The sequence below is a fragment of the Aspergillus wentii genome, assembly GCF_001890725.1.
Source record: "Aspergillus wentii DTO 134E9 unplaced genomic scaffold ASPWEscaffold_1, whole genome shotgun sequence".
NCBI lineage: Eukaryota > Fungi > Ascomycota > Eurotiomycetes > Eurotiales > Aspergillaceae > Aspergillus > Aspergillus wentii.
The window spans coordinates 1,113,389-1,126,369 of record NW_024467832.1 but is presented as its reverse complement, the minus strand read 5'-3'; the positions used below and the strand labels follow the sequence as shown (position 1 = coordinate 1,126,369).

Here is a 12,981-nt window from a genome sequence, read left to right as displayed (position 1 = left end):
AATGATCGACCGATAGATTACTTGGGATCTCCACCGCGAAGCATCTGAAATGCCATACAACAATGGCCAGCAAGTTCCAATGCATGTAGGTTCAGCTACTACTGTCTTTGCGCTGTCGTAGCCATCGCAAAATCCATTCTACCAGTATCCCCAGGTCCTGTGATATTTCCAACACCCTGGCAATTCTCTGCTGCACTTCGGATTTCTCTTCCTTCTGCCCATCCGCCGCTTGCTCAGCGGCCTGGTCCTCCCACAACCCAGAGGTGTCCACAACTGAGATGCGCCCATTCAACCCGATCTCGAAATTGATCGAAATCTTGCTCATCCCAGGTTCTTCAGTGGCCGGCACTGGCTTTCCAAGGCTGGCATCATTGACCGTGAAAAGGAGCATCATGACGGGTGCCTGCCCAAGCTGTGTCCGCAGTGTTACATCGACCTTAACGTCGTCTTTGGGAATGAAACCCCCATGCGCATCTCCCACTGATGAGTCTGAACCAAGCCCGTTCAATAGAGAGTTGAGCTTTTCTTCATTGGGGTCCTTGTTGCTCAAAACAATAAGCCCTTTGCGAGCTGGTTTGTCTGGTTTGGAATTAGGTGAGTTCTTGACAGAGCTATTCGGTTTAAAATCTTTTTCGATATGGTCATCCTTGGTAGATGGGTTAAAGATTTTGCGGATCATGCTCGCTAGTAGAGCATACTGTCGCAGGATCTATAAAGCATCAACATAATATTTGTGAGAAATCATTCAATGGCCAAGGATATAACAATGCACATACCGGAAGAATATCTGCAAGCTGTCGCGGGTGTGAGAATGGGATATCACGCATTGTCCGGCCAGCAACCGACTCAAACGCTTGGAAAGTGTAGCTGTGCTGTTTCGTACACTGCTTGCCTTCTTGATCAAATGCCTGCACAGGCATTCTGCGTTTCCTTCGGTCAATTTGAGGCGAGTCGCCAGGGCCAATGCCAATCGTATCTCCCGCTGACAAAGGTGACCACCCTGGAACTAACAACCCATCGTATGTGACCATCTTGAATTCTTGGGGCAATTGTAAGCCTAGGTTTCTGTAGATATCCGAAGCCGCCAGGATAGGAACATCAAGAGGGGGCTCTATTTTAGCGACGAATCGACGGTTGGGCGCAGAGGATCCCATCATATCCGAGTCGATAGCCATCGCATCTGAATGCCCTTGGTTCATTGAACTCGAAGTCTGTGGTGGATCGGACCAATTGACCATCGTAGCGTCTGGATTCGCGGGTTCGTTTGATGAAGATATCTCGTTGGAATTAATAGGTGTGAATATCTCGGAGCCCACCCAGTCTTTGGATACGCGAAGTGGCGGGTAGCCTTCTTCACATTCAATCATAACACTCCAAGTCTTTTGCTGAATCCCCATTTCCTCTTCAGATAATTGATCAGACGGCTGATCAACTACCATGGAATCAGGGGATACTTTCTTTTGCTTTGTATCTAAAGCCCGGGCTTGTTGTACCCAATAATCCAGCCCGAATCCAATCCGGCTTCCTTTGTGTATGCATGGCCGGCCAATCCACCCACTGCAGAGATGCTCATAAGATCCAGCAAATTTCGGTTTTTTGCTTTCCTCGTCCCATACTCGTTTTAAGCTCTCGAAAAGACCCTCGATCGCTTCGAAGCAGTTGACTTCTTGACTGAGTCTATCAAGCTTGGCAAGCCATTGAAGATTCTCGCAAAACCCAGCCAGAGGTTTCCAAACCCCTCTGTCACCTTCATCGGGGGGTTGTATAAGATGGCGTTTTAGAACAGCCGTAGCCTCCTCTCGTCGCTCCCCGTCCGTGGCTTCTGGGGTCGCATAACTCAAACTGACATCCTTTACCGCATTCTGTCCCGGATAAAATTCAATTTCAAGGTCGACAAAGTTACCAGCAATATTGATGTTATCCTCCTGCCAGATTGACTCGAAGCCTTCAAGTTGGGCTAACCGTTCGATTCCCTCTCTGCTCACCCCTCTACCTGCAACTCGAGTACGCAGCAGATGAACAACATCTTCTATGTGTCTTCTGCGTTCCTCTTCACTATCGCGTGCAGTGCCAAGTTTCAGCCCTTGCATCCCCAATGCCTGGATGTCGTTGTCATTCATGCCAGTACCAACCAAGCCATCATGACCTGCTGGAGACGGACTAATTCCACTGAAACCACCGAGCGCTAGAAGCGCTGATGGTGAGCTAAACGTAACGGCATCGTCAATCCCTGTAGTTGCAGCGAGAGGCGTAGCATATTGATGTGACGAAGTGCTCGGCTGGTGGGGATGAGCAGGCCCTGAAGCCGATGGAGTCCTCGCTGATGGTGACTTATGGGCGATAGGCTTGGACATTGAACCTGAAGGACGTGGCGACGAAGTAAGATGTGTCGGAGTCGCTCCTGGGTTTGGCTTGGAAGATGGAGTTGCCATGGTAGTTTCTTGGTGTCCCCGAGAGCACCAAATAACTTCGAAAGCAGAAAACTACTAATTTGTGTCTGGGAATTGGGTATCACACAAATAACGGCACAAAGGACAGGTCAGGTGCTTTTGAACATCCGCAATATATTTCGCTGATCGGACTCCGTTTCCTTGTTCTCAGGAGCGAAAAGGTAAAATTTGACGGAAGATACAGCTGCTAGACCATTAAAACAACATTAAATCCATAGCGCCGAGATAGAAAATAAGGGGTGCAACGAGAAAAAAGAAACGGCTAATCGAGAATTGACATTGATAAATCCATTTCCACCTGCGGTTCTGGAAGGTCGATCTAGCAACAACAGCCCGGCGAAGACAAAGTCACATGAGTTTGTCTTGTTTGCCTTCAATCGTCATAGCCCAAAGATGATCGGCTTCCCCAATGCTTTGATTTTTCGAACTTCATTTATTCCCCATTCAAGGTTTAATTAATCAATTACTGGCTTCAAGATGTTCGCCATTGGATCAGCTGCTGCTCGCGCAGCTTCCAGATTTCCCAAGTGGACACAAATCCGTTCTGTGTCCACTCTGGAAGGTAGTCCCTACATCGTAGGTTTTGAATCCCGTTAATGTTTCTGTTCCAAAAAGCTCACATTTCTGCAGTATGTATTTCCGAACGAGAAATCCCCGACCGAAAGCCACTTCCTGTCATTGTTGCCATCCGAGCCAACGAATCCGGACGTAGCGATTGGTGTTACCTCTAAGCTGCCTCCGACGCCAGACTCCTTCAAAGAGAACCCGAAGTTCCTGGAAACATTGCATGATGTTTTGTCCAAGAATGCGCATAATGACCCGGACGCTATATCCCAGGCACAGGTTATGATATCTACCTCCGGTGCTAATCTGAGCTCCGGAGGGGTCCTATTGACAGGTGGACGCGCTAGGAGACGTCGTGATGCGGCAGATTCTAGTGGTGGAGCCAGTGGCCAGGGAGGTGTTGGGTCTGCTGGAAGAGGAGGCTGGATACATATATCAGATGAAAGACGCCCGCCGGAGTACGGAAGAATCCCATGGTAAGCGACCCTCGCCCGATCCCATCCAAGAGTGTTACTGAAAACCGACAGGCCCGAGGACATCTTTGGAAGTCTTGAAGTCGATAGTGAAGGCAACTTTGTTGGAGAAAATGGAAACTATTCACCGAGCGGTAAGGCACATTGCAAAGCTATCATTTTTTTCTGGGGGGTTTTTCAGACTAATTCAAGAATAGGCACCTACAGAGTCATTACTCGGGATGGAATGTAGGTTCTCTTTCCTTTTTCTTTTCTTTTCTTTTCTTTTCTTTTTCTTTTCTTTTAGCTATGGCGCTAACATCGAAATCTAGTCTCGGTTTAAGTCCCTTTCTCAGAGAAAAGTTGGTTCAAAAGTTGCGTGAACAGGGATCTCAGTAGAGAACACCCCTAAATGCCATGTAACAACACTTTTTTTGGATTGAATACTATGTTAGAGCTGCTGGACAGTCGAAATCTCCTTTCAAAGAATAAGAACAGTTGGCCTCCTGGGCTCAGCCCGTTGAGAACTCAAACAGATCTCAAACCTTCGCGGGAACGTGACTACATATTATTATTTCCTGAAGAAATTCGTGATCCGTTGAGATCCATCAGTCGATTTCTTTTCGATTGCCTTCTTTGAGGGTGTGATGTTATGGGTGGCACTCCGTGTCTTCCTTCCTGTAGAGATTTCCGAAGACTTGGGTGCCGTTGCTAGCTTATGCGCCTTTGGTGAAGGTGTAGCAGCCGTGTAAATCTTCTGTTTCTTGATATCCTCGCCGCTAATATCACCAGGGTCTTCTAGAGGGCGTTCTCTCTTGACACCCGGTACAGGCACCGGAGCATTGTCCTCGCTCCACTCATCATCCTGTGTGGTACGTTGTTTATCTTTGTCCTTCATGATTTTCTGCTCGAGCAAACTAGGATCGTTTTCAGGTGCTTTGGTATCTTCATTTTCTGTCTTGATTTGCGGCTCGCCTTTCTTTTTCTTCGCATTTGCAAAGAAATTCGCGATATTGCTCTTATTCTCCTTGCTGCTTACCGGAACTATGAAATCGGGCGAGTTGTTCCCTACCTTTCCGACTTCTTTGGGAACAGCATAGCATTCCAGTTCACCCTCATATGGCTTGAGTATAGATTGTAGTTCCTTTGACCATGTAGTTTTGTTGGGATCCAACCATGTCTTCATTGCGTCGCTTCCAGGCTCTAGTATCACTGGCATTCGATCATGAAGGAATTTCAAGTAAGGATTTGACGATGTCGTGATAATGGTGTATGTATAGAGCTTCTCTTCAGATTCTATGTCGAATTTATGTTAGTCCAGTAGTCCGAAACCCTCGATAGGGTTTCATATCTGAGATACACTCAAACTCAAGCATCTTACCTTGATAGGAAACACTATCCCAAAGCCCTGCAAAATACATCAAGTCACCATCCTTGCGCTTGGTATAATGCGGGACTTTCTCCTTCCCTCCTGGTCCCTTTTTCAACCATTCATAGAACCCCTGGCAGACCACAACGCATCGCTTCTTCCGTTTCATAGATGTCCACATTCCCTTGTCATCGATCAAAGAGTCATCGCGACAGTTGATAGTTCGCATCAAAGAACCATAGTCCGGCTGGCGCTTGGTCCAGAACGGAATGAGTCCCCATTTCATACTTTGAAGCTTATATGTGGGCTCCTTCTTATGAAGCGGATCTGCGCGCGCCAGTGATTGCTGCTCTGGGTTGTCCGTACCATCTTGTTCTTCCGGGTCGCCGTGGCCGCGGTAAGGACCGTCGTCGGCTCGATAGACTGCGCCCATGTTGCCCGGCGCAAAGTTGTACGTCTCTCTTACTTCGTCATCTTCAGGAGCTTCATCTACTGGCATTCCCTGTTCCCGCATACGCTGCTGAACGAAGGCCATGCGCTGTTATTGCACAAATTGACCCAGTTAGCCAGTGCGAAATGAATTCACATGGGAAAGATTCCACACGTACCACCCCCAGAGCATATCGCCCGCACATTTTGAAACTAAAGTAGCAAGTGAACTAGTTAGGATAGGTTCCAGTCATAAATGGATTATAATATTTTGAAAAGACATCTCTCGTTAGGGTGTTGGTGGAAACGTCCAAAGGTCGATGATTCCGACGTCATATCGGCGAAGAGGCGCTTGGACCAAGGAGCTTCTTCTGGCTGGCGGGATCACCCCAATTTCTTTCCTCCCACCCTCAACTTGGAAGTCTATTCCACCCCACAGACTGCCATTGTCATCTCCTTTCATTTCATAAATTTGTTAATTCTGACAATATAACGCCTGCGGATTAAATAAAACAGAAGAAGAGAATGTTCAGTGCAGCAGCGCGGCGCGTTAGCGCCTCTGCGCCCAAAGCCTTAAGATACAATCAATCCTTAAATCGATCAATATCAAGCGGTACTCGACCAGCAATCCATTCTAGATTCGGCAGAACCAATCCCCAACAATCATCATTCCCGCTTTTGACAAGATATGCTCGATCTCAAACCCGCAATATCTCCTTTTCTCAGCGAATGAAGCTTGGCTTCCGAGAAGCTTCGAAGGGAATATGGCGCAAGAACCCTATCCTCCTACCGCTCGCCATCATATCTACCATCGGAGCAGCTTTGATATTTACCTACATTGCCTTTGTCGAAGTCGTCTACGTCGGCCCTCAGTACCAGAAATTCCCACCCCCGGTCGCCGACGCGCTCCGAACAGCTGTTTACTATACGGATATCGATCTCAACCCGCACAAGGCACTCAAGGCATATAAGGATGCGCTGAAAATTGCTAACGAGATGGGGATGCATCCGTTCTCGGATGAGGTGCTGGGCATTAAAATCGCAGTGTCAAAGATGTTGGAGGACGCTGGACTGATGAAGCCTGCAATCGAAGTGCTCGAGCGTACCAAGAAGGAGACACAGAAGTGGATCGAAGACGGAAGGAAAAAGAATGAAACCGTTAAGGAGGAAGCTCAAGATAAGAAAGCCGAGACCGAGCCAAAGAGCACTATTCAAATCAACGACCCAGAGATCTTGGCGACGGAGGAAAGGCTCAGACAGCTGGAAGAGTATGAAAATCTTCAGCGGGACAAGGCTTTGAAGAAGGTTGTGGGCATGCAAATGCACCTGGCGGAACTGTATTCAAGCGATTACATCCAGGATGAGAAGAAGGCCGAAGAGTCCCTGGTCGCCGCGGTTGAACTGAGTTTGAAGGAACTACGCCGTCGTGAAAGCCTGGGACTCCCCATTGGTGGTGGATTGGAGACAGAGGACCAGAGCACATGGTTGAACCGAACTGAGATCGCAGCCGCTTTGCAAGACCTTGGCTTCACCTACGTGAAACAGGAGAAGTACGAGCTTGCCATTCCACTCTGCATGCGTTCGTTGGAGCTGGTTCGCATTGAAGAAGGCAACTCACCATCCTGCAAGCAAGTCATACTTCTCAACGGCATTGCCACAGCGATGGGTGCACAGGTGACGAATAAATGGCGCCCGCAGCCTGGAATCACGAAAGATCAAGCGATTGAGGCCGCCAAGCAGTGGTGCAAGAAAACCATCGAGGTTGACTCTAAGATCGACAAGTCAATCAAGGATGGATTTTGTGATTTGGGCTGTGCCGCGGCCAAATATAATCTTGGTGAACTTTTCGAAGCCCAGAATAAGTTGGGCGAGGCCCGGAAGTACTTCGATGAGTCGAAGCGTATGTTTGAAAAGTTCCAGGACGGGGAGGGCGAGGAGGGCTTGATGGTTTCAAAGGATGGATTGAAGAGGATAACCAAGAAAGAAAAAGAGCAAAAGGAACACAAAGCGCAATAGGGTAAAGAAGACACTTGTATAGTACGGTGTTTATTATAGAGGAAAGGATATATCGATCTAGCATCTCCTAAAATGATAAAAATTTTGTATCATAAAAGAATTTTTCTTCCGTCGTTACGAGTTACAAGGATACAATGCAAAGCAATTGAAATCAAGATGTACTTTGGAGTATCAAAGAGAATACAAGAAGAGACTGACTGATAATGATATCAAGGGCATCTGGGGACAAGGGGAGGGGTGTGGAGGGGTAAGGCACGCGAAAAACGCTTTTTAAGAAATAGGAAATTTTTTTTATGATGCCTTTCTTAAATGGTATTAGAACATCGCATGCCATCCTTCACAAGATTCCAGACATTCGGAGTTATGACGAATCGAGTAAGCTAGACATGTCAGAAAAACCCTGGGGCCGGAGACTCGAAAATGGGACTCGGCCCAGAAGTGCTTCATTGCTCATGGCTCATACATCCCAACCAATGCCTGCCCTTTTTTTTGTTTCAAAAAAGATTTCCTCTCCTCCGTCATCGCTCATCCTCACATTTATGCCCTCGACATGACACCCCAAGCACGGATCTTGTTGTCAGTGTAACCAGCGAACAGAGTCTGGCCATCGGCGCTCCAGGCCAGCGAGATACACTCGGGGTCACGGGCCTTCTTGCCCTTCTCGACGTACTCGGGCTTGAGCTCATCAACCTTGCTCTTCTTCTCGAGGTCGAAGATGGTGATGCTGGTGGTGGTGGCAGCGCAGAGCCAGTAGCGGTTGGGGGAGAAGACGAGGGCGTGGATCTCGTCACCGGCGTGGAGAGAGTAGAGGTGCTTGGACTCGTTAAGGTCCCAGAGCATGGTGGTACCGTCCTTGCCACCGGAGGCGCAGAGGGATCCGTCGGGGGAGATGGTGACGGTGTTGATGTAGCCGGAGTGACCGATGTGGTCGGTCTGGAGGCGGCAGGAAGCGAGCTCCCAAACCTGATTGAAATTTTCCGTTAGCTTCACTCAAGCAAAGTGGAGGAAAAATAAAAGCTGGTTTTGCATGTAACAGCAGCAATAAAAAATTGTCAAGTCGTTCATCAGGCATTGGGTGAATGGTTGTCTCATGGCCAGAAGGCTCTGAAGTAGCAAATACGTAGATATGCAAACATCATTTGAACAATGGGGGACAGTTTTGGAGGGGCAAAAATCGAAATTTTCAAAGCATACCTTCACGAGCTTGTCCCAGCCAGCGGAGACGATGACGGGGTTCTGGGGGTTGGGGCTGAAGCGGACGCAAGACACCCAGTCGGTGTGGCCCTTGTCGGTGATGGTGAACTTGCAGTCACCGAGGGTGTTCCACAACTTGATGCTGCGGTCACGCGAGGCGGAGACGATCTGACGGTTGTCGGCAGAGAAGGAAACGGAGAGAACATCGTTGGTGTGGCCAACGAAGCTGCGGGTGGTGTTTCCAGTGGCGAGCTCCCAAAGACGGAGAGACTTGTCCCACGAGGCGGACAGAGCGTAGGCGCCGTCAGAGGAGATGACCTGCATAGATAACCGCGGTCAGCCAAAACATCCTTATCTCATGTTTTTCATGTTTCCTTCTTCCGGTTCTCATTCCCGGTCTCTTTTCAAAAGGGTTGTGGATCGGAGCAAGCATACACAGTCAGAAACGATGTGGGAGTGACCTTCGAGGGAGCGCTTGGGGTAACCGTAGGCCTCCTCGTCGCGGGTAAGGTTCCAGATGATCAGAGTCTTGTCGCGACTGCCAGAAAGCAGCATGTTGGGGCTAAAATTGAAGGAAAAAAAATCAAGTCAGAATCCAATTGTCCAAATTCAACCAACATCGCCATCTTTTTCTTCAGGGTATAATTTCGGTGGTTCCCTTACTTCTCCAAAGAGGTAGCCAGGGAAGTAACCCAGCCATTGTGACCCTCGAGGGTTCCGCGAAGGACCAGCTGCTCAGCCATGATCGGAGTCTGGGAGACGATGAAGGGACCGCGAGAGGAGAGAGGAGGAGGTTGAACGCGGGCGGAGCAATTGTCGTTGACTCTGGGGCTGGGATAAAATCACAGCGTCGAGGAGGAGGAGCAGAGAGCACGCCTAAGCCCTAACGCACCCGCCGTTCCGCTCATTGTGTGGCCCATAAGCCCTAAGCCTAAGCGAGTCACGTGATATATAGATCTAGATATTGAGAACTCGTACTAAGTACGTATGTAGCGATCTATATCTTTAGTCATTAATTATTCCATAAGCTTACGGATCTTGAGAAGAATGCTGGGATAATATCTCAACCTTCTTGACTGAGAAGTAAATACATCGCCAAGGTCTATACGTCTATGCCTAGCATAACGTCATTCCTACTCGAACAAGATGCCATCGAATGATCTTCTCATGACTTCCAAGTAAATCGACTTGATCAGTCATGCATATTCTACGAAATAGTGGGTCAACTGTCTTCTGCAGGCCTGTCACAGCATCCATATACATGCCCCAAGACAGCACAGCTATGATGTTAAACAACTAGCATCCAAAGACGATATCATTCAAATGGTACATATTGCAAAAGATCAATTGCGTATTATACAAGCCCCAAGGAACAAATGCAGTATCGAAATATAACCCTTTTGTATAACGCTTTTCAAAGACGAACCATGATCAACCCACTCTAGTCAAAGATCTGGACGTTGGGCATTCTTCCAAGCCCACCACCCGCAGTCTTCTTATTCTTCGCGGAGTGAAATCCAGTCGCGCTCTTGTCACGCACATGTTGCCTGAGCAGGGCCAAGATATCCGACTCGGCCCAACGTGTCGGCACAGGTCGGTATGCCGCCTTAAAGGCACCGATGGTCTGCTTCCACTCGCCGCTCTTGGCGCCGGTGCGCTTCCAGGTCTCTGTCAGGGTGTCTTCGGCTGGCGATTCTTCTGTTGGTGGGTCCTGGGTGGCCCAGTAGTAAATATCCCAGTCGTTCTCGTCGAGGAAACGGTCGTACTCCTGCAGCTGCTCGGGTGTCATCTCGGCAAGGTAGACATCGGCAAATGTGGAAAGGAGGAGATCGGACTCGAGGATACCCCGTTTACGGCTTTGGTCTGAGCGTCTATTAGCATCCTATTCTTCTTTGGGCAGCAGGGGGAACAAACACAATAACCGAGCTCTCATGGTCGCCGGATCCTCGCCCTTCCGCTTAAGCGGCTCAACCTTGAAGGTAATACCCTCCATCTCACCAACACCCAGCTCCGGCTTCTGCGCACCAGGCGCCTGTCTACCGCCAGTGAAATGCTCAACCTTTCCTGGGTACGGATCGGCAGGCCTGTAGTTCGGGTCGACCGAGTTCAACATATCCGGCGGCGCAGGCCTTTCGCCGATATTGGGGAAGTCCTTGGTCATGGTCGACGTGGTGTTCGGGACGAACTGATTCGGGGGCTTGGAGGTCTGGTTCTCACGGTGCGCAGGCGCCGTCGAGGGTGCGCGATCGTTCACATTGCTGTTGTCTTTCTGGTGAACAGCCGAGCTTCCGAAGGTGCGGGTGAAGGTGGTGAAGGGGAGGGAGGGTGTAGAAGGTCGCAAGAAGCGAGTGATGAGTCGTGGGGCGGCCATTGTGTTAAATCTTTCTCTCAATTGAAATAGTTTGAAGAAAAGAGTTCTAGAGAGAAAGTTGGGGAAATCGAATCCGCCAGAGTTATCATCCGGGGATGGTCTTGCGAACAATATGGATGAATAATTCAATGACGGGATTGACATCATCCGGTGTCATTGCTTGTGTTTGCCGTGTTTGCATCAGCCAAACACCAACCGATGCGCATGCATTTGCAACATCAAACCGGTCTCTATTTCAATATCATCATGGATCTTCGCTTTCATACAAAGCCAGAATACTAAATGCTAACCTCTCATTATTCCGGATATATCTCTCCTTGATCTTCGCCATTCCATGGTTCCAAACATCCAGCTCTTCGGAACCATGGCAGATCGGTCCATGCGCTTCTCCATCTAATTCAAGCAGCGTCCTTTGTCTTGACTTGACAAAGCAGGCATAATGATGATCTACGGAGTCGCTGTCAACTGGGATTTCTGTCGAACCAGCATCTGCAACAAGGTTGTAGGCTCTCTTGGCAACACCCATATCTCTACAATCGTAAGCCTCGCAGCGTGGGATATTCAGAATCAAGGCTTTTATCGGAGCCTCGACGGGACGGTCATGGATCGAGTAGACGTCGATGAATTGGAGGCGAGGGGAGACTCCAAGTTCATGCATTAAGGTGTTGAATATGTCCGGTCTGACTCGAGGGGTATGAAGCTTTTCTTGTACTGTTTTGGGAGGGACATGGTGGTTGTAATTGAATAGAGATATGTTGGAGATGAGATCAGGAAGGTTTCACTCTTACTGATACACTTGGAATGAATTGGGCATCAGTTTGGGAAATTACTATGGATTGAACCCCGAAGTAGAATTGACCAGACAAGTAAATTGTATCATAGGAGTCATAAATATTTAAACAATATGCCGTGAAAAGATATCGAGACTACATAAGCTCAAAGACACTCAGCCGGTGTAATTGGAAAAATTCCGTCTTTTCCATAAAAACAAGTTTTAAAACAATCATTGAACCGTTCCACACTGGGCAAGAGAAACCTGAAATAATCAAACAATCTAGATAAGGTGCTTGGATCTAAAGTCGAACACGTTAGCAACGATCCAAATCCAACAAAGAAAGCAGTCGATGCATACCGGAAGTAAGCCCGCAGGTACACCACCTGCCAGGCACCCAAACCAACCAACATGCCCATAGTACCGAACGCAAACCACTTGACACGCTCGTTGGTGCTCTCGTTGGTATCGCGGAGTCTCTGCTCACGGGCGCGGAGGTATTCCATTTCGTTAACAATCTCCCCGACCATCTCTTCAATGCGACGGAGGTCCGCCTCGACGGGCTTGAGCTTCTCCTGGACTTGAATGCTAGACCAGTCACGGGCATCAGCGCCAATGTCAATGTCGAGTTCGATGCTACGGTGGGGGTTCGAGACGGCGTCTAGATAAAGCAAAATAGTTAGTAAACAGTGTTCCAATCAGATGATTGATTGCACCGCGGACTTACTACGAGAAACAAGCAGGTTCTCAAAGCACACATCGAAAGCGGTGTCCGAGGGCGAAGTAAACGCCTGTCGAGTCTCTCCCACAATATCCTTAGGACGACCGTGGTCGTTGCCGAGCGAATCCTTGATCTGTACAGAACCTCGTTAGTCCTCAAGATATATACTAGCGAAAGCAACACCTGTGCTTTCCACTACCCTTTCCTGGGTATAGATTTCCCACATACGTGCATGTTCACAGACTGCCCATCACCCTTCTGACCATCCACAATAGCAGTGACCACGACGAGCTGGTCTTTGAAGACGAAATTGCGAATGCATCGTTCGTTCTTGACGTTGTGGCCGGAGATCGCGGGCAAATCAAACTTGAGCGCAGAGGCAAGCTGGACGACGAGAAGGAAGAAACCGAGGATAGTCCCCATGTTGAATCCGGAAGCCCCCATTGTCAATGGAGATGTTAGGGAATCTGTTCGCCGGGGCGGACGGTGAGGTTAACTGGAAATGTCTTGATTGAGGGTGCTCGGGAGAGCTGCTGATGCCACGCCGCTGCTAAGGGGTCCTGCAGGTGCGGGATCAATGATGTTCCGGGCAGGTTTGGGACAACAAAACACCAAGTCAGGCACGCGTTTTATGTGGACAATG

General features: G+C 48.8%; 8 protein-coding genes across 8 annotated transcripts; 2 read left to right on the top strand and 6 right to left on the bottom strand.

Moving 5' to 3' along the window:
- Positions 1–646: 646 nt before the first annotated feature.
- On the bottom strand, positions 647–2,739 carry ASPWEDRAFT_33812 (RNA polymerase II mediator complex middle subunit MED1). Its single transcript, XM_040833871.1, has one exon. It carries the CDS (start codon positions 2,430–2,432, stop codon positions 720–722), a length of 1,713 nt encoding a protein of 570 aa, XP_040694098.1. The 5' UTR covers positions 2,433–2,739; the 3' UTR covers positions 647–719.
- Positions 2,740–2,927: 188 nt separating this feature from the next.
- On the top strand, positions 2,928–3,865 carry ASPWEDRAFT_100948 (uncharacterized protein; the record flags this gene model as incomplete). The annotated part of the gene is made up of 5 exons (XM_040827344.1): positions 2,928–3,026; positions 3,081–3,490; positions 3,542–3,621; positions 3,685–3,715; positions 3,799–3,865. The coding sequence occupies 5 exons, from the start codon at positions 2,928–2,930 to the stop codon at positions 3,863–3,865; spliced, it is 687 nt and encodes a 228-aa protein (XP_040694097.1).
- Positions 3,749–5,553, bottom strand: ASPWEDRAFT_33808 (SOS response-associated peptidase). The gene is made up of 3 exons (XM_040833869.1): positions 5,444–5,553; positions 4,848–5,373; positions 3,749–4,762 (listed from the first exon to the last, which is right to left on the bottom strand). Exons 1-3 carry the CDS (start codon positions 5,468–5,470, stop codon positions 4,038–4,040), a joined length of 1,278 nt encoding a protein of 425 aa, XP_040694096.1. The 5' UTR covers positions 5,471–5,553; the 3' UTR covers positions 3,749–4,037.
- Positions 5,554–5,685: 132 nt separating this feature from the next.
- On the top strand, positions 5,686–7,771 carry ASPWEDRAFT_33807 (TPR domain protein). Its single transcript, XM_040833868.1, has one exon. The coding sequence runs from the start codon at positions 5,790–5,792 to the stop codon at positions 7,278–7,280; it is 1,491 nt and encodes a 496-aa protein (XP_040694095.1). The 5' UTR covers positions 5,686–5,789; the 3' UTR covers positions 7,281–7,771.
- Positions 7,725–9,244, bottom strand: cpcB (40S ribosomal protein RACK1). Its single transcript, XM_040833867.1, has 4 exons — positions 9,138–9,244; positions 8,910–9,036; positions 8,475–8,792; positions 7,725–8,243 (listed from the first exon to the last, which is right to left on the bottom strand). The coding sequence occupies exons 1-4, from the start codon at positions 9,215–9,217 to the stop codon at positions 7,818–7,820; spliced, it is 951 nt and encodes a 316-aa protein (XP_040694094.1). The 5' UTR covers positions 9,218–9,244; the 3' UTR covers positions 7,725–7,817.
- A 430-nt stretch (positions 9,245–9,674) lies between these two features.
- ASPWEDRAFT_33804 (succinate dehydrogenase assembly factor 2) lies at positions 9,675–10,950 on the bottom strand. Its single transcript, XM_040833866.1, has 2 exons — positions 10,389–10,950; positions 9,675–10,337 (listed from the first exon to the last, which is right to left on the bottom strand). The coding sequence occupies exons 1-2, from the start codon at positions 10,843–10,845 to the stop codon at positions 9,916–9,918; spliced, it is 879 nt and encodes a 292-aa protein (XP_040694093.1). The 5' UTR covers positions 10,846–10,950; the 3' UTR covers positions 9,675–9,915.
- Positions 10,931–11,503, bottom strand: ASPWEDRAFT_166486 (uncharacterized protein; the record flags this gene model as incomplete). Its single annotated transcript, XM_040830000.1, has 2 exons — positions 10,931–11,075; positions 11,136–11,503. The coding sequence occupies 2 exons, from the start codon at positions 11,501–11,503 to the stop codon at positions 10,931–10,933; spliced, it is 513 nt and encodes a 170-aa protein (XP_040694092.1).
- On the bottom strand, positions 11,403–12,938 carry ASPWEDRAFT_123288 (emp24/gp25L/p24 family protein). The gene is made up of 4 exons (XM_040829175.1): positions 12,567–12,938; positions 12,345–12,471; positions 11,978–12,278; positions 11,403–11,918 (listed from the first exon to the last, which is right to left on the bottom strand). The coding sequence occupies exons 1-4, from the start codon at positions 12,780–12,782 to the stop codon at positions 11,900–11,902; spliced, it is 663 nt and encodes a 220-aa protein (XP_040694091.1). The 5' UTR covers positions 12,783–12,938; the 3' UTR covers positions 11,403–11,899.
- Between the last annotated feature and the right edge of the window lie 43 nt (positions 12,939–12,981).